We start from the raw sequence: 23,372 nt of genomic DNA on the forward strand, positions 1-23,372 counted from the left end.
TAAACATATAAAATAATCATTGAAAATAGCTGTTAGTTTTACAGTGTTGAAATGCCAAAGGGAGCTTGTTAGCCACTACATCTTATTATGTGTATGTGTTTTGCAATCTGTCTGAGAATGCCAGAGACATTTTTGGTTACTATTTTTCTCCCCCAATGCCTCATGAGATGGCAACATTCCACTCTTCTTAGATAGAAAAATATATATTTGAAGAATGGCCTGTGTCTTGGGAGGAGGATCTGTTCTTTTTCTTCCTTTCAGATGTTGTATGAATGTTGGGGTCAGAGATCATACACACTACTCCCACTCCACATATTTATTTGAATGTCCACATAAGGTCTAGTAGTCACTCATAAGCTCACTATGCCACCAGGAACACCAAAGAAGCAGGAGAGAGACCTATGGACTAAGTAGAACTTTAAATGAGCACCCCATACCTTATTATTTGGAGTTGTAATTTCCACAACATCTAGAGTTAGAGATTCTGATGCTTTACAAAAGAAGTGCCTATCTTCTCAAATTAAGGGCGAGCGCCGTAAGTGAAAATATTAAATAGTATGTTGTCACCTTAAATATTAAATTGGTTAGTCTTTAAGATGCCACAAGGCTCTCCCCACCCCCCTTCATGCCACAGACTCACAAAGCTACCTTTATTGAACTAGGTTGTAAAGCCTGTTTTCTGGAAGTAAGCCCCAGTGAACTTATTGGGGCTTGCTTCTCAGTGAGCATGCATATAACTGTGTATCTGAAGAAGTGTGCATGCACATGAAAGCTCATACCAATAACAAACTTAGTTGGTCTCTAAGGTGCTACTGGAAGGAATTTTTTTAATATAATGGAACTGTAAGCATTCCCCCCCCCACACCCATTTAGTCTGTATTTTTAAGCCTCATGCTTGATCCCTTCTCTTTAGGTATGATAGACAGTACCAGTCCAGGTATAACATGCCACTAAGCAAAGGGAGGCCCCAACAGTGGTGCATCCTCAAGTTGGGGGTGTTTGCACCTGATAAGTGCTTTCCATTACAATCAAAACACTATTTCAGCTGCAGTAGGTGACATGCATCTACATAGCTAGACTAGTCAGCTAACAAGATTAGGATGCTAACTACTTGGGGTAGATCAAGGGTTGTGAACCTGAGTAGCATTGGTTTCACAGGGACCATTTCAGGACCCTAACCCAGTGTTTTTCAACCACTGTTCCTCGCGGCACACTACCTCCCCAGAGTTCTCCAGATCTCATCTGACTGCAGCAAACAAAAAAGATTCAGCATAGCACAGAATTTAGAGGTTTATTCCAGCCTACAGGAAAGGTCTACAAGAAACAAAAATTGGAAATGTCTGCATAACATTTGGAAAGTAGCAGCACCATGTTTAAACATACACTTCTGCCATTTTTTGCCCCTTATTTCTTGTTGATATTCAGTTTAATAAACCACCAATATAAGGGCAGGCAGATGGCTATCTAGAAAAATTCCTTTTCATGTGGAAGCCTTCAGTTTTTTTGCTACCTTGTTATTATTAAAAAAGAAAAGAAAAGGAAGGAAGGAAGAAACAAACAGCTGGTGTTTAATGACTCTGTCAGACCCAATTAAAAAACATCAACTAGTTACTTTGATTTGTGCTCAGTCATGCCATGGGTATACTTAAAAACATTAGACTCCGTCGGAGCTCATTTTGTCTTTGTTCACATTTATCTTTTATACCTTTAAGGCTATTGATGGCATATAACCAATGTTACAGCCCCTTTCTAGCCATCAATTTTTAATCTAAAAAGATTCTAAGAAGCAGCAAGTCTCATGTGTAGTTACTGGGGCACTTAAACTCCAGAGTATGCATTACTTGTGTACTAGAAGTAGGAGAAGATAAATGATGAATCCTGTTCGGTTACTCTGCTTCAAAAGCCAAAAATTTTGATCTCAAAATATTTACAATTTCTGCTTAACAGAATTATAGTGCTTTTTAAAAAAAAAAGAAAAAAAGAAAACTCATTATAAGGGAAGAAATCAGGCAGTACAAGAAAATAGTTTCTGTAGTAGAATTGCAACCCTGAAAATAAAATATTACTATTTCTGCTAATCTCAAGCAATGAAACTTCAGTCAGCGGAAAGGTACAGCTATTACTGGACGCACCTGCTCTGGGCTTTGTATACTCTCACCAGCTGGAAAGGATTGTATCAACTTCTTTCATCCAATGAATTTCTCCGCACTCACTGTAAGATGTATGGACACAATATATGGTGTTCACAGATATAGTCTTTATTGCCTTTAGTTAAAAAGAATGGCCCATGACTCCATCAGGGAGACTTCCCATCAAATATATGATGGGTGCTATGCCAACACAGCCTCTAAGCTCCAGAATCCCACGATGCAGTCACAGTGCTGAATCTTTTAAGGAGGAACCTGGATCCACCCTTGCAAACTTCTCCCACACTGCCTAACAAATTAGCTGCTATTTCTGGTTTTTGTTTTTTTTAAAAGTGGTCTAGCAGCAATGCTGAACTTTTTTAAAAAACTAACCTACATGAATATAATAATTATAATAATCTGCTACTGATAAAAACCAGTCAGGCCCAGAGAGTGTGAATTGACAGGGGAGATGCAGATGGTTCCTGTTGCTATCAAAGGCATAATGCAAATATGTAGACTAAATCATATGGGCAGGGGGAGCAGGAGAGAGAGGCAAGAATCTGCTTGGAATCCTTTCTTGTCAGATCTTGTAAAATGCAATTGCCCATTTCTGAATCCAGTAAGTTAATAGTTTTCATCCTAATGCCATTAGACTTTACTACAAAATGCCAAGGAGCACTCTGTTCATTCTTGTGTTGTAGAACACATTCCAGTGTTCCATTATTGGTCTTGGTAAGTCTAGAAATCAAGGTACCTATACATTGCCAATTTGGGCAATCAAATGTGTTTCTACATATCTGATTACCTTTCCAGGTGGTTTAAAAAAACCAAAAACCAAAAAACAACGGTTTCCCAGTTGCCACTATCCTCACCCCGCTATAGACAGTTGATCAATAAATATTTTGTATGCCTAGAATGTGCTCTCCTTCAGAACCAGATATATGTTCTGATGTTCATAAGATCCAGCAGTAGGTGGGTCTTGTCACAGTGTGTTTTGAAAACAAAAACACCCATCCCTTGTAGAAACGTTTGGAGAAAAGTCATATGAATTCAGCCTTTAATGCTTTTCTTTGGCTTATTAAGGCTCAGTATCACACAGTTAGCAAATCTTGTTTTAGATTCCTGCATCCTTCCCATGTGTGCTTCCCATGTGTAATTTGCTTGCTTGTTTATTTGTTTGTTTATTTATTTTGGCTAAAATCAGTATGGATTATACAATAAAACAGGCCCTCTCTGCAGGTTTAAATAGATAAATTCATTTCTTCTTTATCCAAATGTGTTTAAGTAAAAAAAAAGCAAGTGTGTTAATTTAGGAAGCCAGGGTGAATTTGCATGTCTTACAGAGCCATGTGAGTTTAGCAACAGTCAAATATCATATGGATGGTCGTTCCAGTGTGGTGGAGAGCTGAAAGTGAAAGAAAGAGAATGGAAAATCTACTCCCTCATATGATATGGACATAATTTTGTAGACCTTAGCTATTTTCCATTCCATTTTAAGGAAGTTGGCAAGTTAAGTTTTTAGTTTATAATGACCCAATTTATTTGATATATAACAAAATACTGCTGATGTCTGTGGACCAAATGCCCTTCTTAACCAAGAGAAGAATTTAGGAAGACTAGAACTGTTTATTTGTTTATTTTTAAAGGTTCACGGATATTAAAGACAACTCAGGAAAACTTGACTTCAACACACTTTCTCCATCAAAGAAGGAATACTGGTCTATGTTGGCCTACAACCGGTCTAAGTTGTGCAATATTCTTTTATCCAATGAGCTGAACCGCCGCCTTTCTCCCCATGGTGTGACATCAAATGCAGTGCATCCTGGAAATATGATGTACACATCCCTTCATCACAACTGGTGGCTGTTTACCCTGCTGTTTACCTTGGCTCGTCCTTTCACTAAATCCATGGTAAGTGAACTACGTTTTATACATCTTTGGATTATTAAGTGTGCTAGATTTTCAGAAATCCTGCTGTAACTTTCTTATTTCAATAACTCTCATAACTGCTAACTTCAGCAGTGGCTACCATAACCATGAAACTCTGAATAAAAGAGTCTGCATTTCTAGCTTGCTTTGATTGCTTTTTGATAGACAGTTGTGCATTTTCAGTGTCATGCAATTCTGTGCATATATGTTGTGTACAGTGTGAATATCAAGTGAGTCTTTGCTGAGTGGTGGATCAGAAATGTGAGAGAAGAGAGAGGTGGAACTGCAGATAGCATTATGCTTGGGAGATGTTATAAAGATGGGATGGGTAGAAGAAAAATAAATGCTGACGTCTTTTTGAAAGCAAAACAACAACAACAACTCTGAAATATATGAATGATTAACTCCATAGCATCTCATTGACTTTCATAACATCTAAAATTTGGAGCTGTTTTCATATACTTGCTACAGTTCTGCCTTAAAACAAAATGTTTGTGTTGGCACCTAGGGAAGCAGAAAAGTATCAAATCTTAAGGCTGCAAGAGCTTAGCAGATGTTTCAGTGAACGGAATTTTCAAATTTTTTAAGCATTAAAAATAGCTAGAAATCTGAGGTGCTTGGGTTACACTTTCTGTTTCAGTGCAGAGCCAACCATTGTGTTTGAGTTTTAACAGATGTGCTGTTCTTTTTTTTTTAAGTGGATGGGAATATAACACTACTACTGCTGTGTAGTTATAAATTATAATCAGAAAAATTTCTTAAGCTTAGATAGGTATAGTGAAATAATTGTATGCTCAAGCAATATGCCTGCATGTATATGCCCCAGTGCCACTAAGAAGATCCATGCTGGTAAGATTAAAGCATACATATTTCTTGCTGGATTGGTCAAGTGAATACACCTGAATATTTATTTGACTGATAAAGGTGAGATATACTGTCCTGGATGGATACTAAATACTTTTTTAAAATGAAAGCTCAGATTCTGGGGGTACCTGCCCATGGGTATTCCTAGAAACCTTCATGGGCACCTTGTTTATATCATCCATAAAGAAATCTCCTGATTCAGTACAATTGCTCAGATAAGTTAATGATAGTTTAAAGGAGGATTTGAGAAGCAATACTTTAAAAAAATCCTGCTTTATTATTTTCAGTCTTTTCATTTTTAGCACACCTATGACTTTAGAACACCTATGACTTTACCTACCACCTACTAAAGCTGACAGTACTTAAGCAGTGCACACATGCAGTACATTCATGGATGGCACCCAATATGCTTACCTTTCTTTCGTTAGCTGAATGCCAGCTTGTTCTCCACCTTCTTCTTTAATTAAACTTTAAAATGAACAATGAAGAGTAAGAACAGAGAAACACTTGAGATTATTGGCTTGGAAGAAAATGATCTACACCCTAGAGAAAACCAACTGCTCATAAGCAATCCCCCAGTGGATCATATTTAGCCTGGGTGTCAGCACAAAACTCTTGACATTGAATCCTCCCTCACAGACCAAGTCATCAAACCATCTTTGATCATGCTTTATGCAACAGCAGTTTCAGTTATTAAGCCTCCTACAGGGTCTGCTGCTGGCAGGCTAAACCACTGTTATTTCTTTTTAAAAACAAACAAACAAACCCAGCCAGGATCAATCCAAATAGAGGCAGAAATCCTGAAATCCCTTGTTCACAGGGGGCACCACTGAAGTGGTTTTGAGGCTGTATTCTGGCAGTTCAGGATGCCAGTTCATACTGAAATCATTAAAGTTATGCGCTCTCAATGGTATAACTATTTTGATTCTAGCTAGCTTGTAGGCAGATGTCAAGTACGGAAGAGCTTGCTTAAACTTCAACGTGTTAGTGAAGTAGTGGGGAACCTGCCCTCCTCTGTTCTTGCCCTATGTTTTTGGACTTCAACTCCTGTCATCACCAGCCTGCATGGCCAGTGGTCAGGGCTTATGGAAGTTCCAGTCCAGCAACTATTGAAGGGCCACAGGTTCTCCACCCCTGGTTTAGTGTATAATATTTTCACTATATATTGGTAATTTGGTAACTTAAATATAATATCTTACCAATGTTGTTCAGTCCTCACAAAAGTAAGATGTTTAGTAAAATACTCAAGAAATCAAAAGTCACATGCAAGGAACCAGGAGAACCAGTCAAACATAAAAAAGCTGAAGAGAAAAAGAAGTTTTTCCAGAGAGTAAAAAAGACCAGGGACTTAGCTACATTGGTCAAATTACGTTATAATTGTGTAATAACACTGTGACACCAGATGGCGATGTAGAGCTGAAATCACAACTCAATGGTATTTCCCATTGTGAGCTTTACAACTTTTTTAAAAGAGCGTTTCCAGAGTGGTTTTTATAGCTGGATAGATCTAGTCCCAGTCATCACATGCTGAAGGCATACAGGTAGCTGGCCTGGAGGGCAGGATGACTCCTGCCTGTCATGGCCAGCAGGAGGAACAACCCTAATGAGAAAAGTCACCCATCCCTATCACAACATAAAAATTCATGGTCAATAAGAATTTCCATTTTTCCTACATTTCCTAAGAGCTGGAGCTGGCAGAGGAGCAATTCCAAATAGGTTGCCCCTTTAGGCATGATATGGTTTCACACACTTGTGTGCATAAACTTACATCTGTCTGTATAGCTGGAGGTCAACTGAACAATAATATGTAGAAGGTTTCTTAAAGTGTGCTTTGTGTAGTGATATTGATACTTCTTCCTGACCTTTAGGAATGGCTGGGTTGCTTTACCTTACTCTGGTCTTTATTTCTGTTCATGCCATCTTTGTAAAAATGCCATACCACTTTAAACCTTTCCCCAATCAGTTTCATATGATGGGTTCTCTTTAATCATTTACATTCTGGGGAAAGTCAAATATTCCATAAGAAGCCAAAGTAATCTAGCCGAATATATAGTGTTTGTGCAGCTGGATATTTTATTTATTTGAAGTATTGCAAGAACTCTCTTCTGACTTTACAGAAAAAAGGATGACGAGTAAACAGTAAGAGGGTCCAAGTAATCTGAACCTGAAAGTCCCTCCTTTTAGAGCAAAGTCATAACATTTTCCATGTTCCAAAAAAGAAAAAGAAGTCTACAAAGCTATATAATGCTCTTATAGTATTGCTGTTTTTTTCTTACTTTGATCAGTCTTTAAAAGTGTTGATATTACCAGATAGAAAAATAATAATTACTGTCTATTCTATGACATTTCATTCATCATTACTTATATTTTTTGGCTAGGCACAATACACACATAACATTAACATTTTAAAATGAATTTTCCTTACCTTTTTCTGTTCTGTTCTGTTCTTTCACTAAATGTCTTAAGATGTTAATATATCCCGTCTTCTTTCAGAGGTATTGTTAAAGCTGTTCAATACTCTGATTGTACAAGATATTTTGAACTACTGTTCCATTTTTTTTTAAATAAAAGATGCAGGGAATGTGTGGTCATAACTCTTAGTTTGTGCATAGTGCAATCCAAGCATGGGTGCCAACTTGGAAAAAAAAATTGGGTAGCCCAGGTAAGCCCCACCCCACATAATTGATCACATGGTGCAGGGTACACACACCATTTGAATGGTAATGCCCATCAACTTTTGGGGGAAGCTCCCTCTAATATTTTAAGGGGGGGGGCGAAGGAACCTCAGCCCCTAGGAGCTGGTTTTTAATTTTCAAGTTTATTTTTAAAAAAGTTATACCCTGATTTTTGATGAGCCTGCTCCACAAAGCAGCTTACAGTGTGCAATATACAAATACAATACACACAAATAATAAGTCAAATAAATTGTTTATTATTTATTATTGTTTTGCTGTTCTTTGAACATTGTTAGTGGAAAGGCATATACATTATTGTAATAGTAATGAATCATTCCCAGTAAAGATTCAGGTACAGGCACTCACAGCTATGGCCCGGCACTGACTAAGAGTCTCTTGCTGATTTTTCTTAGCTGCGTTGACCCACCAACATACAGCAGTCCTCCATCTGGCCCCTGAGTTTAAATATCTAGAGACAAAGGAGTGCTTGCTAGCTGGGTTTTGTCTGCTGTTACTCTTGGCATGTACAGTAATACTCAGTGTCACATTTCGGTGTCTCCTTACTGCTGACATTCACTAATCACCTTCAGTGTTGTGTTTGAACAACCTTCAGCTTATTTGTACTAAGCCGAAATATGTAAAAGGTGGATTCAGTTTAGCACATTTGAACTTAAAACAGAAAATGCATACAACAAAATAAAACAAATAGAAGAAACGAAAAATAATCGCACAAATTTTGTTGATGTGAAAACAGTTCACTACCTTCCTCTAAAGACTGTTGTGTGATCTTATCTAAGATGATTTATCATGTATGTTGAAATGATTGATCCTGTTTCGCCTTTTCATTCAATTATGAAAGAATAGGGAATAAATATTACTGAATTGATCACTCAGTGTTCAATATATAAATATGGATTTATCCTGTCCATTACTTATTTCAATTATTGTGGAAATATTGATTGCAAAACACACACAACCGTAATGCACTTTAAAACTTTCCAGTTCAGGTATGCATATTGCTTTGAATTTCTTGGGAGGGGATGGCTGTCAGAGTAGGATGGAGACATTTGTGTATCATTTTATTTTTCTGCTTTCTAGAGTTTTTAGATTAGTCATATCAATCTCTTCTTGGCAATTGGATGACAAATATAAAGATCATAGTCAAATTCCATCCATTATTTTAGTGAAACCATATATATTTGCAGTTAATACCAATATTGATATAGCAAACTCTTCTGTGCATGCCAGAAATCCATATACAGTACTTGAGGAATTATATTAATTGGAAAAACATTCCATAGAAAAGAGATAAATATAACAGTCACATTTAAAATAAGTCATTTTTTATGCATACTAAGAGGTGTTCCTGTAGAAAACTCTTGTATATTTATCTTCAATATGTATGCACTGCATGTTTCTGAAATAGTGTCGTATTCCAGGCATAATCTTTATTTTTCCTTATTTTGTTGGTTTTTTTTTAACAAAATTTTATTAGCATTTTCATAATATAACACAAACCCAACCCCACACCTACAAATACAAAAACAAATACAAATACACATAAAGTCAGGATTCTTCTTCTTATTTATATACCTTACAAAAAAAAAAATTCTAGTTCTGAATCTTGACGTTTGACTTCCCCCGCCTTTTCACCTTCGGTTTTAATTCAATATACTATTTCCTTAACAACTTTTCTCTATAAAGAGATTTAACTTTGCTTAAAAAAGAAAAGAAAACATACTTATCTCAGTCTTTGCATTATAACCTAAATCATAACCAGATATTCTTGTAGCTAAACTTATTTCTTCTGTCCTTTATCATGCTGCTTTTAACTTAAAATTCAATATCTCCTTTCTTATTTAAAATAAACTTGTAATTAACAGACTTCACACTCCGATTTCGGATACCATGGCAGACCATTTAGATTATACATTTAATACTTCAACCCACTCCCCCTCTATCCATTGTCTTTTTCTGTCTTTCTCCAAAACCAGATCTCCAATTGTCTTCCTCTGAGTGTCCACAGATCCAGGCAGCATCCACAACAAACCCAGCATCGAGCCTCAGGGCGTTCCTCATCTCCATTCTGGGCTCCTCCGTTCCTTTTTCTCCTTCTTCTTGTAAAAATCTTAATTCCATGTCCCTTGCCCCCGAGCTGCCACCTCGGAGTCTGGATATTGTAAATTTTCCCATTTCAGGTTCCTTTTCCCGGATTTGCCCAGCCATTTCAGACCATCGTCCAAGCGCCCCTCCCAGCTCTTTGCCAAGGCTTGATTCCATTGTGTAGAACTTTTGAAAAGCCTCCTCTGTGGAAAGTGAATCCTTTTTATGAATAATTCCACTCAAGACTTGTAGTTTTTCCTTATTTTGGATAGGTTATATATTATTATTTTCTACCGTATTTATTTCTCCCTTTCTTGTTAGCAAATTGGCATCTCAAGGTGACTGATATAGAGTGGTTGGTTTACAGTGTGCCATGTTTAGTGGCTATCTTTCCATACCAGCTGTAAATAACGTCTACCCAACACTTATATGGCCAAATTACGTTTCAATAAAGATTTTTAACTTTTGAAGCTTATGAAACCAAGAATATAACATGGTGCCATATGCAGTTGGAAGTATTGGTTATCCATTGTGCATATTCTATCACAGCTTTTTTTTAAAAAAGGTGGCGCGGATTCAGCAATTTAAGGCACCACTTCTCAGAATAGTGGTACCTCCCGTTGCTGACGGGATCCGTTCTGGAGGTCCGTTCAGATCCTGAGGTTACCGCAACCTGAGGACGGCTTCTGCGCATGCGCTCACGACAAAACCCAGTAAAATACTTCCGGGTTTGCCACGCACGCATCCAAAAGTTTACATAACCAGAGGGTTACGTAAACAAGAGGCTCGACTGTAGTTGGGTATCCACAACACTTGAGAGTTTGTCAAGGACTGAGGTGGGAGATCGCAAGGGTGGAAATGAGGAGTTCGTGGGTGAGTAGGGACTGTTAATAAACTGTTAATAAACTCACTGATGCTGGTAATGTGTGACTGAGTAACAGAACACATGATTAGGGAATCAGTTTGTGTACCCCTCTCTCCACCTTAACTCACAAATTTGCTGTAATACTGTATTTAAACACATTGCATGCATGCCCATTCCATTGATCCTAGGTGCAATATGTGTGATATTTAGCTCTGTATTTTAGGAATTAAAATATTATACCTACTCACATTAGATTAGATTATTTAATTTCTATACCTCTTAATATATTAAAAATATCTCAAAACAGTGTTCAAAAAACTGAAGCAAACACAGACAACTTAAACAAAATATTTCAAAAATACAGTTCCATATTAAAAATGTTACATTAATACAGAGTTACTAATATATATTAATCAATATAAATTCATTTTCTTTCTGACACACCCTCCCTCTCACCCTCCGGGTTCTAACCCAGGGTCCAGCAAATTCTCAGCTCACCTGTCAGGATGTCCCCAGAAGGTGTGCTATCTTCCAGGTGTGAATTACAATGAGCATAATTAATGTTGCATAGCACCAGGGCATTTTCAGGCGGAACTCACCGGAACTCAGTTCCGGCACCTCTCAGGTGGACACTATTGCCATTATAAGAGAACAAGGGAGGTATTCGTGGTGAGTTCTGGCATATCTTTTTCTAGGAAAATAGCACTGTCACCTCCATTGGACTTCATGCTGAAATAAGAAGTGGGTCTCCATCCCTGAAAGCTGGATATAGAGAGTCAGCAAGGATACAGAATAGAAGGGATAATTGCTACAAGGTTATGGGCAAGTTTCCATTACACACTTTTCATGGTAGCCACTACATGACCTGAGTTGCAGTTGTCAGCACTCCGCAGAGAAATTGATCATATGGAGGCAGAGAGATTTGTATGCATTAATGCTGAATATGCCACTGGAATTTTGTGAAAAGCCGCTCCAAGAGTCTGCCAGTATGTGCAGAATTGTGGGTGTGATACTGGATATATACAACTGGCTAGAGATGAGTGTGTGTATCACCTTCCACACCAAAACACATTGGTAGTATGAATAATATTCTCAAGGCTGCAAAGTTTATTGCTTCTGACTTTCTCACTTTCCCCATCAATTCTACTGTGACTTAAAACAATTTTAATTGTATGCTGTTGAGATACAAAAGTGGGCATTATTGTGTGCCTACCACGTTGATTCCAAAATTTATAACTCCAATGAAACTTTCCTTATTGATGGGTACACAAACAGTCCCAACTAATATTTCATGGTTGAGATGAAGGTTAATGGAGTCATCAACAGAGCCTTTGATATCTTCATGTGATTTTGAAGACCTGGCAAATATGCAGTAGGTGTAGATTTTGTATCTTTCCCCTTGTCGGTGGGTAAAAATCACCAGAGGAAAATGACCAGAGGAAAAAGGATGAAGCAGTCCTTTCCTCAACATTCTTTCACTCATGAACATAGCCTCCAAGTCTGTTCATCATTAATATCAGCAGTAATAATGACGGTGTCTGGAGAGAATTATTACTATCTAGAGAGAGTAGCACATTGCAACTCACAAGTACCGTAGTTTGTCCTGGTCTGGGTTTCAATATGCATGTGTCCTACAGATACAGTTGTTCAAAATATAGGATTGGGTGTTGTGTGGCCAGCCATATTTCGTTACTGTGTGATGTGTGTGACAAAGTCCTTAGATTATATAATAGGATTTTTTTTTATCTCAACTATTATTCATGATTAATTAAAGGAAGTTTTTAGAAGGAGAAAAGTAGACTTATAAATCATAATATAAATCTGATAGATTTATGAATGAATGTTCTTGGTTTTTAGTTGTTTGGATACTTAAATTTTGGGGCAAGGGAAATGCCTCTGCATTTCATAGATTCTTTCAAAAATAAGAGGAAGAAGATTTTCTCTCTCTACTTCGGAGACACATATTACGGTACTCTGCCAGCTCGAATAACCGGCCATGTTTCAGCCCCAAATGTCAAAAATAAACAGATGAAAGTGTTTGTTATATTTTTACACTGTTGTCAGATGCTATTGGTTTGTCTTTTTCAGAGTTCTATTTATTTCAGTAAATGCTGTTACCTCCGCAGCTATACTTTCTTAGACTTCCATCAGAACCGTTCTCTTGAGGTCAAATAAATGAATTATCAACTTTTTTATCCCTGTTATCCATTTTGCTGCTGACACTTAGAAGTTCCCTGGTTATTTATTTATTTTGTTTGTTCTGTGTAGTAGAGCAAAGCCACCAGATCATAATGTTAACTGTCACTTTTTGGAAAACAGAGGCTGATGCATCTTCAGCCTGAAAGTGAGGCTAGGAAACAATATACCCCTTTTGTTTGTGATACGACATGCATTTTATTAAATTATGAGCTAGCCAAGGGAGAGTGAAGTGAATGCTGAATTTTAAAAATGAGATCACTTCCAGCTAGCCAAGCCACACTCTGCTCTTTGCCAATAGATTTAGGCCTCATATACACGTTGTACTGAATTACTGAATTGCCACTTTTCATTTCTCAAAGTCAAATGGCCTAATTAGCATATTTTACTAATTGTTGCTAATTTTTTTTAAAATTAAGTAATGGTTTAGGAAAGGGTTAAGAAACTTCCTCCCTCCCCCCACAGATTTTCCACCCCAAATTATCCCCATCAAATGGGGCAACAGTTTCTTCAAAGGCCTCCAGATCAGTTTAGTTTGGGCCCATCATGCCAAAAATTGGGTGAAGTCATGCCAAAGTATGTCTGGTTTGATTGCACAGCAACTCCTAACCATAGCTGTCAACTTTTCCCTTTTCTTGTGAGGAATGCTATTCGGAATAAGGGAATTTCCCTTTAAAAAAGGGAAAAGTTGACAGCTATGCTCCTAACTATGCTGCTACCTTTTGTTTGAGGAGGGAAGTGAACATGTTGGAGCCCAATCATAGCTAAGTTATAGGATTATATTTCTCTATTGTATTCTATGGGCATCTCTACTTTAGGGTACACGTGAATTATGATCTTGCTGGTCGTGAAAATATTTTGGGTGGCCTTTTGCAGTCCTAGAACCATCTCTGTGGGGTTTGCAGATGCATTACAGTGTATATCATGCTTAAAATTTGTGCTAATTTAAAAGCTTGAGGTTGTTGTTGGCATCCATCTGTTTCAAGAGACAATGGAGTGTGCCTCCGGGGATGAAGTAAAACCGCTGCATCAGCAGCACCGCAGTGACCTCCCTGGGGTCCAATCCCTGGGTGGTGTGTATGGAGATCCTGGATTGCCCAGTTGATAGGACCCCCATACCATAATATGTGTGAAGTTATGTGGGTTTGGTGTGGTCACTGAAGAAGATAGTGTTCAGATCTCTGTGCAAGTATTTAAACCCCCTGAAGAAGGCCTTTTTGTTGGGCTACTGATAAATGTTTATCAGCAGCTGGATACATAGTCACTCTTTTTGGCAGCTTTCCACAACATTGCTTTGAGTTTGTTTCATTGAACCTATTTCTTTTGATTTGATCTTTTATTCTTTAATAAAAATCAAGAAAGTCCGCCATATACAAAGTTTCTTAAGGTGTTAATTCTAAATGCTTAAAGGTAAAGGTACCCCTGACCGTTAGGTCCAGTCGTGAACGACTCTGGTGTCGCGCTCATCTCGCTCTATAGGGCGAGGGAGCTGGCGTTTGTCTGCAGACAGCTTCTGGGTCATGTGGCCAGCATGACTAAGCCACTTCTGGCGAACCAGAGCAGAGCACGGAAATTTACATTTACTCATGTAAATGCTTACATGAGGCTAAAGACGCTCCAGGTTGGGATCTACCATTTTGTATGTCCATTGAGACTTGTTGCTATAGGGGTTCAAAACAAAAACAAACAAACACCAATTGGCTGTAAAATACTATGCTTCCTCGTTAATATTCATTATTTTATTTTAAAATATTTGCATACTGTCAGGTCCTTATGGTGGTTACTCATGAGTAACGAAGCAGAAACTCTGGCATGTCTTTTATCAGATTTATTGTGCAAACTATTTACAGTGCAGAGCAAACAAGTTCATGACCATCTCAGTCACTCGCAGAATCCGGGAGTGGCCCCTTCCGGCTATGTCCCTAACATAAGAATTTCGGGACCCCGAGTCTCCTCCTCCCCTCTTTGCGTTTTATCCGTCTGTACAATTGGGGCGCCGGAAATGCCGTACCTCCCTCCTGGTCAGCCAGACGAGGTGAGATGCTGGGGCTCTCCGCAGCCTCTCTAAGCCAGGCTGCCCATTTCCCTCTCCCCTCCAATAATAATAATAATAATAATAATAATAAAATTTATTTCTACCCCGCCTTTCCCAATCCAAAAACCGGGCTCAGGGCGGCTAACAACAAATATAAGACAATGATTAAAACAAGAAACAGCTAAAAACAGCATAAAAAACAAACAGCAATGAGATCACCAGGGCTAATTGGCCAGGTTAGTCATGCTAGGCCAGTAGGGAGACCAGGGAGGAATTTTAATGTAGGGACCCAGAAGGGTTTCTTCAGAAAGAAGGGAAAGGGAAAAGGAATAGGGGATCAGGCTAGATTAAAGGCCAGGCAGAATAACTCTGTCTTACAGGCGCTGCAGAAGGAGATCAGGTCCCGCAGGGCCCTAGTCTCATGGGACAGAGTATTCCACCAGGTCGGAGCCAACACTGAAAAAGCCCTGGCCCTTGTGGAGGATAATCTGGCTTCTTTTCAGCCCAGGACCCTTAAACTAGAGGCATTGCTGCTTCTCGCAGTGGAAGAGGTACTGTTGTCCAGGTGGCGTCAGGGCACTCTGTATTCTGACAGAGCCTCAACCCCCTCCCACTGCCTGATGGCAGTTCCCTGACAAATACATTACACAATTGATCTAGGCTTAGAGTGTAGAAAGATAGGTTTTCCTACAAAATGCTCCATTTTTGTTTGTATGATCTTGAATTATGAATTATAGAAGTTCTTAATTCTTTATTTTTGAGCAATCTGAGGATCTTTTTTAAAAGTCCTTTCAGCATAGCATTTATGCAAGAATAACTACTCTTGGATTCAATTGCGTTTAAGGAAATGTTGTTGTATGGCTTTTTATGTTCCGAACTTCAATCAGCCAGTGCCAGCAGTATCCCTAAAGAAACACCCTCAATAGACCATTTTCAGCATTTTGCTGCAATTAAACTCCTCTGGTTTTAGCCCTCAGGCAATTTAGTACCTTTTTACATATGCACATTATGAACTTTTGACCAGGGCCTGGTAGTCATATATTAGAGAGCAGCTTTTGAAAGCCGACTTAACAAGTTCCTCTGAGTATTACATTCTGAGTCAGTTGTGGAAAAGGTAATTTAACCAACTTGCAGAGAGGCCATTCAGAATCTTACTGATGATCCTAAATATGTCTCCCTCTCTCTTTGCCCACCCCCCTTCTTGTTTCCTCTGGAAGCTGGTAGCAAGAGCTCTCAAAGTATGTGATTGATCTTTTATTCAGTAGCTAACGAGGGCTGTGATTCTATTAGTGCTCTACAAGGCAAGGGAACAGTGATTTAATGAAGTGTCTGGTGAGCTGGTCATAGATTTATCCTGTTGTCTCTAATTTGCAGAGCCCTTGCGAGTGGTAAAAGAAACTGCACTCATGCTGCCATTAGGCAGGTATTTCCTTAGTAAATTGTTGTAAGGTCAGGTGTAGTTACCTTAGTGGAGACAATGCCTTACCTCCTCAGTGTCTCCAGATGACAGCCGCTGCACTAAGCACTCACTGAAGCAGAAACACGGAGATCAGAGGTCCATTCCGAGTCCCCCGTAGCCAATGCTTGAGCAGATGAACTGCCAAGTACAGCTAATAGAGTCATAATTGGTGATTAGAACTGGGAAGGCACAATGACATCTTAATACAAACTGGTGCGTACTGTAGTTAGTGCCAGCTGTTGTTAAGTGTGTTGGTGTGGACTAATATGTGTTTTCTCTGCTTCAGTTCTAAGCAATTAGGCGACACATCTTTAATAGTTATTGAGCAGCCAGAAAATAAAGGGTGGTGGTTGCGGGAGAAAATCCTAGGCCCATCAAAATGGCATTCGTGTGCTTATTGTACACTTAGCTCAGCATATAAGCTGTCAGCATTAGCTCTGAAATGATGCAGTAAAAAGTTGGCATGTTGCTATAAAGAGCAGGAATCTAATAAATTTGGTGTGGTGCTTTTTTTTTGCTTCACCAGTGGCAGGGCTTTTATTTTTCACTGTTCCCAGGGATCATTGTCCCCCCCCCCACCCCTTTTTTGTATTTTGCTAAAATGAGCCCTTTAGTTCCTGATGAATAACTATCCTGCTGCAATTTGCTGTTTTACCAAATTGTTAAAGCTGGCACTGAGGGCTTCTGTACCTGAATTAACCACATACTGTATTAGTTTTGGTTAAAGGCAGAGTGTTAGATTGGGGTAACTGGTATATAAGGCAAATATTGCAACTGTTGAGACCAGAATGGGAGGGCTTTTATTGTTGTAACAATTTTTTATCCTTTGTTCTTGTGCACCAAAATGGTACTTGGGAAGAAGCACATGAATGAGCTTCTGTAGCTCATTAGAGTGTTAGTAGCCACACAGAATTGGTTAATGTGGCCTGATTGCTTTCCACTTACCGTAATTCTTTCGTTTATTTTGTCTTTCGTGTATTTATTTGCTAATTACATTTATATTCCATTATTCTTCCATCATGGAACTCAATATGGCATGCATGGGTTTCCTAGCAGTCTCCATTCAGGCCCTGATCTGACCAAGACCTGTTTAGATTCAGCAATGTTCCTATATCATGGGCCTTCATATCAAAGACTTCCATCAAAGATCTCAGAGCAGTGTGCATGATATTTCCACACTCTCACTCCAAATTTAACCTCACAACAAGCCTATGAAGGAAATCAGCCTGGAATAGAGTGTGACTGGTACAAGATTACCAGGCAGTTTTCATGGCTTTTGTGGGGATTTGAGCCCTGGTTTCCTAGCCATAGTCTGACACTCCCAGCACTACATCACTGCAGATCTCATAAGTGGTGACAATAGCTTGCCATTTGCTTTTCCTATTTTTGATCTTATTTTCTTATTTTCATATCGTTTTCTTCCTAAGAATTGTGCTATGTAACCTGCAGGATGGTACTGCCAGACAATTTAGATCTTTAGTAAGTGACATTTGAATTTATGTGTTGTGCTATTTAATTTGTTGCTTGCTGTTTGTGCCAAAGGATCCCTGGTTTTGGGCCCCCATGAAAAGAACTGTAATTTTTATATAGCTGTCAATTCTGGGGGGGGGGGGATAGGTGTGGGAAATCAGTCAAATAATTTGCATGTAGTTAAAGGCAGGCTCTACAATGTTCCCTAACTTGCACGTGTTTTTACTGCACAGTACTGGGATGTCCTTAGCATAGTCTTCTCTTGTACTGAACTAGTATAGCACAGTATATTGTCAAACAGGAGATCAAGCAGGAATCCTGCTTCTGTGGATTGGCATCTTGACAATTAGCTTTCTGTGAATTTTAATTGTAAGCTGCTTTGGGAGCCAATCTTGACTGAAAGGGGGGGTATTCTTTCTTGTTTCTGCAAACCTTAGGAAATTCAGTGTACATCTCCTTCTGTAAATGCCACCCCCTGCAATTTCTGTGGTTATATTTCAAAGGGAACTATTTGAAACAAAGAGCCATGTTTTATGGACTGCACTACTACAGATTGCAAGTGTTGTTGGGAGTGGGGGACATAACTGAATGCATCCCGAGTAAGCGAGATTCCATGCATGTACAATATTAGCATTATCAGAGAACAATCAACGCTGGAACTTTTTTCCTTGACATTTAGGATGCGCAAGAAGAGCATTCAAACATGTAGTTCCTTAATCTGTTATCTTAAGTAGTATAGTCCAGGAAAAGTTTTATTATCTTCCCTGGTGTGTGTGAGGGATGGAGAAAATTGTTCAAGGAGAAAATGGTGAATGTCACTGAGAATGTGTTTGTATTTATTATTAAAACATTTATAGGCTGCACTTCACCCTTATGGATACAGTGGGGATGAATAAAATTAAATATGCCACAAAAATGCAAACAGGAAACAATCATAATAAAAACAATCATAGAATAGAATCATAGAATCATAGAGTTGGAAGAGACCACAAGGGCCATCCAGTCCAACCCCCTGCCAAGCAGGAAAAACCATCAAAGCATTCCTGACAGATGGCTGTCAAGCCTCTGCTTAAAGACCTCCAAAGAAGGAGACTCCACCACACTCCTTGGTAGCAAATTCCACTGCCGGACAGCTCTTACTGTCAGGAAGTTCTTCCTAATGTTTAGGTGGAATCTTCTTTCTTGTAGTTTGAATCCATTGCCCTGTGTCTGCTTCTCTGGAGCAGCAGAAAACAACCTTTCACCCTCCTCTATATGACATCCTTTGATATATTTGAACATGGCTATCATATCACCCCCTAACCTTCTCTTCTCCAGGCTAAACATACCCAGCTCCCTAAGCCGTTCCTCATAAGGCATCGTTTCCAGGCCTTTGACCATTTTAGTTGCCCTCCTCTGGACACGTTCCAGCTTGTCAGTATCCTTCTTGAACTGTGGTGCCCAGAACTGGACATAGTATTCCAGGTGAGGTCTGACCAGAGCGGAATACAGTGGTACTATTACTTCCCTTGATCTAGATGCTATACTCCTATTGATGCAGCCCAGAATTGCATTGGCTTTTTTAGCTACTGCATCACACTGTTGACTCATGTCAAGTTTATGGTGTACCAAGACTCCTAGATCCTTTTCACATGTACTGCTCTCAAGCCAGGTGTCACCCACCCTGTATTTGTGCCTTTCATTTTTTTTTGCCCAAGTGTAGTACTTTACATTTATCCCTGTTAAAATTCATCTTGTTTGCTTTGGCCCAGTTCTCTAATCTGTTAAGGTCATTTTGAATTGTGATCTTGAATTGTGAGCGGCAACTGAAAACAATAAAATCATTCTAAAATAATCTTATCAGGAACACAGATAAGTTTTGACCTGGCCCTGAAACAATTGTAAAATCAGTGGGTTGTGCTGCTAGGGGGGGTCCTTCCCAGAGGTGTAGCAAGCCCAGGTGGTACCCAGTGTGAATTATTTTTTTTTTGTTGCCTCCCCCATCAACAACTTGGGGTAGGCTTGGGAGTTGCGGGCGGGCGCCAAATGCCCGCCCCCTTCCTACGCCTCTGGATGGACTGGGAAGATGGGGGGAAGGACAGTGCGCCACCAACCCCCCAAAGGGGGGGAGTTCTCCCGCCGTGGAGCTCGAGAGAGACCCTCACCGGGTCGTCTTGCTTGTAGGCTGCCACTTTCTGAGGAGGTTCTGGGGGGAGTTTCCAAGAATGGCCATTGTGTAAATAAGAAGCCTTGCTGGCGAGGGTGGGGTGGTATCAATTCCTCTTAACCGGGCATAAACAAGGAGCGACAATGCCACCATCCCGTGCCCCCGCACGCTGCAAGGCAGGAGTATTTTCCAGTCAGAAATATACAAGAAGGGTGGAGGGAGAAAGCCTCTGGGGAAGGAGAACCCTTCAGAGTTTGGAAGGGTAGGGGGGAGAGGAAGAAGTCTCGAAGCACCAACTCTGAGTACATCTGGAGATCCGGAGATCGGGAAGGCAGGGGGAGTGGTGAAGGTACGGACCACGACCACTAACTTTAGATGCATGGGGGGGGGGACAGGACACAGAAAAGCAAATAACGAAGAAATTAGCGGGATTGGGGGGCGTTACTCCCAACCCTCTTACAAGTGCTTCCAGTCTTCAGGTGCCCCACACGCTTTTGCAAAAAAAGTTTCTGCCCTGACAGCAGGACCACACTCAAGCCAAGTGAAAGAATTGGCACTGCACCTTTAAGAGGGAGCCAGCATCATCGCTGCCCCACCTCCTCCCCATCCCTCACGCTTGCGCAAGAAGGAAAAGCCCGATAGGTGGGAGGGGAAGAGAAATGTGACCTAGGCTTGTAGTGTGCAAGAAAGACACACACACACACACACACACACACACACACCAAGAAGCGCTTTCGTGCGGAAGATCCTTCGCCCACAGCTGTGGGCAGGGGCGTAATGGCACTCCGTGGGAGTGCCCTCTTGTCACCCCTTCAGAAATGGAACCCAGGGTGCTCCGTGCCCTACTCCCCTCCCTTCCAAATGAAGGAAGCCACCACAAAGAAGACTGTAAGGCTTCTTGTAAGGCTTTGTTTTCTGTACTTTTTTCTTCCTAGTTATTTCTTAATATTACAATCAAGTTAGGAGTTTGTTACCAATTAAGTAAAATTTGCATATTGCAGTGTGGCAAAGACCTTGAACTGTTTTACACTGAACTTCTGTGAAGCTGAAATGTATCTCCAGATAAAACTAAATGGTCAGCAAGGGGATTCAAAACAAGTTAACTAAAGTTTCTAATTTTCTAATAATGTCACTTGTGTCTTTTGCAATCTTATTATAGTATTTTCTAGCACACTTCCATATCATCATTGTCATTTTAAAAAGTTCTATGATGGGACTAGAAATCTAAGCCTTTTAGCCCATAGATCATTTCACTAGGAAACTCCATAAATGGCTTATTGTAGATTAGATGATGTGGTTCAGAGCACATCCAAATCAATAAAAGATCATTCTTAACCTAACAAAGTGCTCTTACTTTGATTCTTCTTAGTAAGCAACCAATGTGAAAATGTATGGTTAAGTGTTTTGACTTTTTTGGGTGTGTGTATGTAGAACACTGAAACTTTAAGTATTCCTCATTCTTAAATTTCTATAATTTTCCTTCTAAAAAGGTCCCAGTTCCTTCAGATTCTGTTAGCATTAGAAGCAGTGATTTCTCTGTGTATAAAACTATATATACATACATAGCTTGATAAAAAAAGGCCTGTCTTGTCATAAGGGACAAATAACTTCCAAAGAACTGAGTACAGACAGGCATTTGGTTTGAACCACTAATGCAAACCACATTCCCCTTCCCCCAAAGCAGATGGAAAACCCCCAACCCAACAAAAAACTACCTGCACCTAAAGACCACACAAAAATGAAGCTGGACTCACTGACCTCCCTCCTAAGGTCTACAAACAGGCAAAACCCACTCACCCTTCAAAGCCATAAAGGAGCAGCTATAAGCTTGCATCTTTCAAACACAAAAAATAAAATCAAAATTCATGAGGGGCAAAGGCCTGCATAGGTGGAAACTGAAGTTCATCTGGCGAACCAAGGCAGGGGCCAAATTGGTGATGCAGGAATGTATAATAGTGTTTATGTACAATTAATTATATTTCAAGTGAAGTTGTCCATCATCACTACTACTACTACTACTACTTCTACTTCTACTTCTACTAATAATTGCTTTTATTTTCTTTGTCGGTTGGAGTTTATATACTTCATCTATTTTTCTCATTCACTATTTCTCCTACTGTAACTCAGTCCCAAGAAACATTGTTATGCTGTACTGTATGACATCTTCTGCTGGGTCTTATTCAAGAGCTTTAGGGCTCTGGATCCATGACTTCATTTTTGCCCTCCTAACAACCCTGTGCATAATGTTCTGCACTATGATGTACTGAGGGAGAAAGTTGTATGTGCAGCTTCAGCCTTCTATCCATGATTCTCATGTAAGGACTGACCAAACAGTGAAAACCAACCAACTGGAACTACAAATGTGAAGATTCTAGCCCTGTGAGTTGTTGAAAAATGAATGACCCAGTGACAAATGCTTTTGAATCTAGGTCAGCCAGGCCTAGCCCAATCTGGTTCTATCTACTGGCCCACACATTGCCATACAAAAAAATTGCTTAAGATACTGAATTATAGGATTTCCTGTGTAAAGGATTTAGGGGTTTCTGCTTAGTTTATTATGGAGCAGATAGCCATAATTATGTACAATTTAATTAATTGTACTAGCATGATTTAAACTTGATTTTGATTAATATATGTTTCAGTTCCAGTAAGGATAATACAGTGGGCCAAAGAGAAAACATATAAAAGCCCTTAGTATTGTTTCTGTGCAATCATTCTCTCATTTGTGACTTGACTCTTATGTCCAGCATGTTTTCCGAAGACACTGACATATTTCAAATATAACACTGAGCTATGATTTAGCGTTACATGCACAAACAGTGGTGAGCCGTGGGCTACGAGGAACATATAAGAAACATTCACTTCTGCTTATAACTAAGAAGAGTTTCAGTTTCAGTTTCAGTTTCAGTTAGGAAAACTCCAGCTAAAAACTTTGGCTTGAAGAAAACCCAGGACCATAAACCGTTGTTTGACTGCAGACCAGTCAGGATTATAAACCACAGTTTGATCCTTGTTTATTGAGCAAACCATAGTTTGCCACATTAGAGGAGAGAATGCATGAGCCAAAGCTGCTGTTCATGCATATAACTGTAAACTACACTTTAAGCATTAAGTCTGAAAGGACCCACAATATATTTTAATCTAATAGGTATAGTTACTTCCTTCAGCACCCTTTCACTACCTTTAAGTAAACCTAATGCATCTATTGGTCTTCTTGAAATAACTACTGATGCATTATAATTGGTCAAGGAGGGAGGCTAATGTTTCTTGACCAGGCCTATTGACCAGTATGCGTTTGCACATGTTGTTAATAATTTATTCTATGGGGAAGGGAATCTATGTGCATTATAGTCTTTGATGTCATCATGAATTTCAAAGCCAACCATTTCATTTTCATTTAAAAAAATAATTCAAAGAGGGTAGAAAGGAAAATCATTTTAAAACTTTTTTTAAATAAAAAAGTGGGGAACTTCCAGCTAACACTCATCCATGCTAATGAGA

At 39.4% G+C, this 23,372-nt stretch overlaps 1 protein-coding gene across 1 annotated transcript in view; it reads left to right on the forward strand.

The window, feature by feature from the left end:
* Positions 1 to 23,372, forward strand: part of WWOX (WW domain containing oxidoreductase) — a 547,815-nt gene that overhangs the window by 127,839 nt on the left and 396,604 nt on the right. Inside the window, 1 exon segment of the mRNA XM_033157178.1 lies at positions 3,776 to 4,040. Coding sequence (XP_033013069.1) covers positions 3,776 to 4,040 — 265 coding nt within the window.

This window comes from Lacerta agilis, chromosome 8, assembly GCF_009819535.1.
Source record: "Lacerta agilis isolate rLacAgi1 chromosome 8, rLacAgi1.pri, whole genome shotgun sequence".
NCBI classification, from domain to species: Eukaryota; Metazoa; Chordata; class Lepidosauria; order Squamata; family Lacertidae; genus Lacerta; species Lacerta agilis.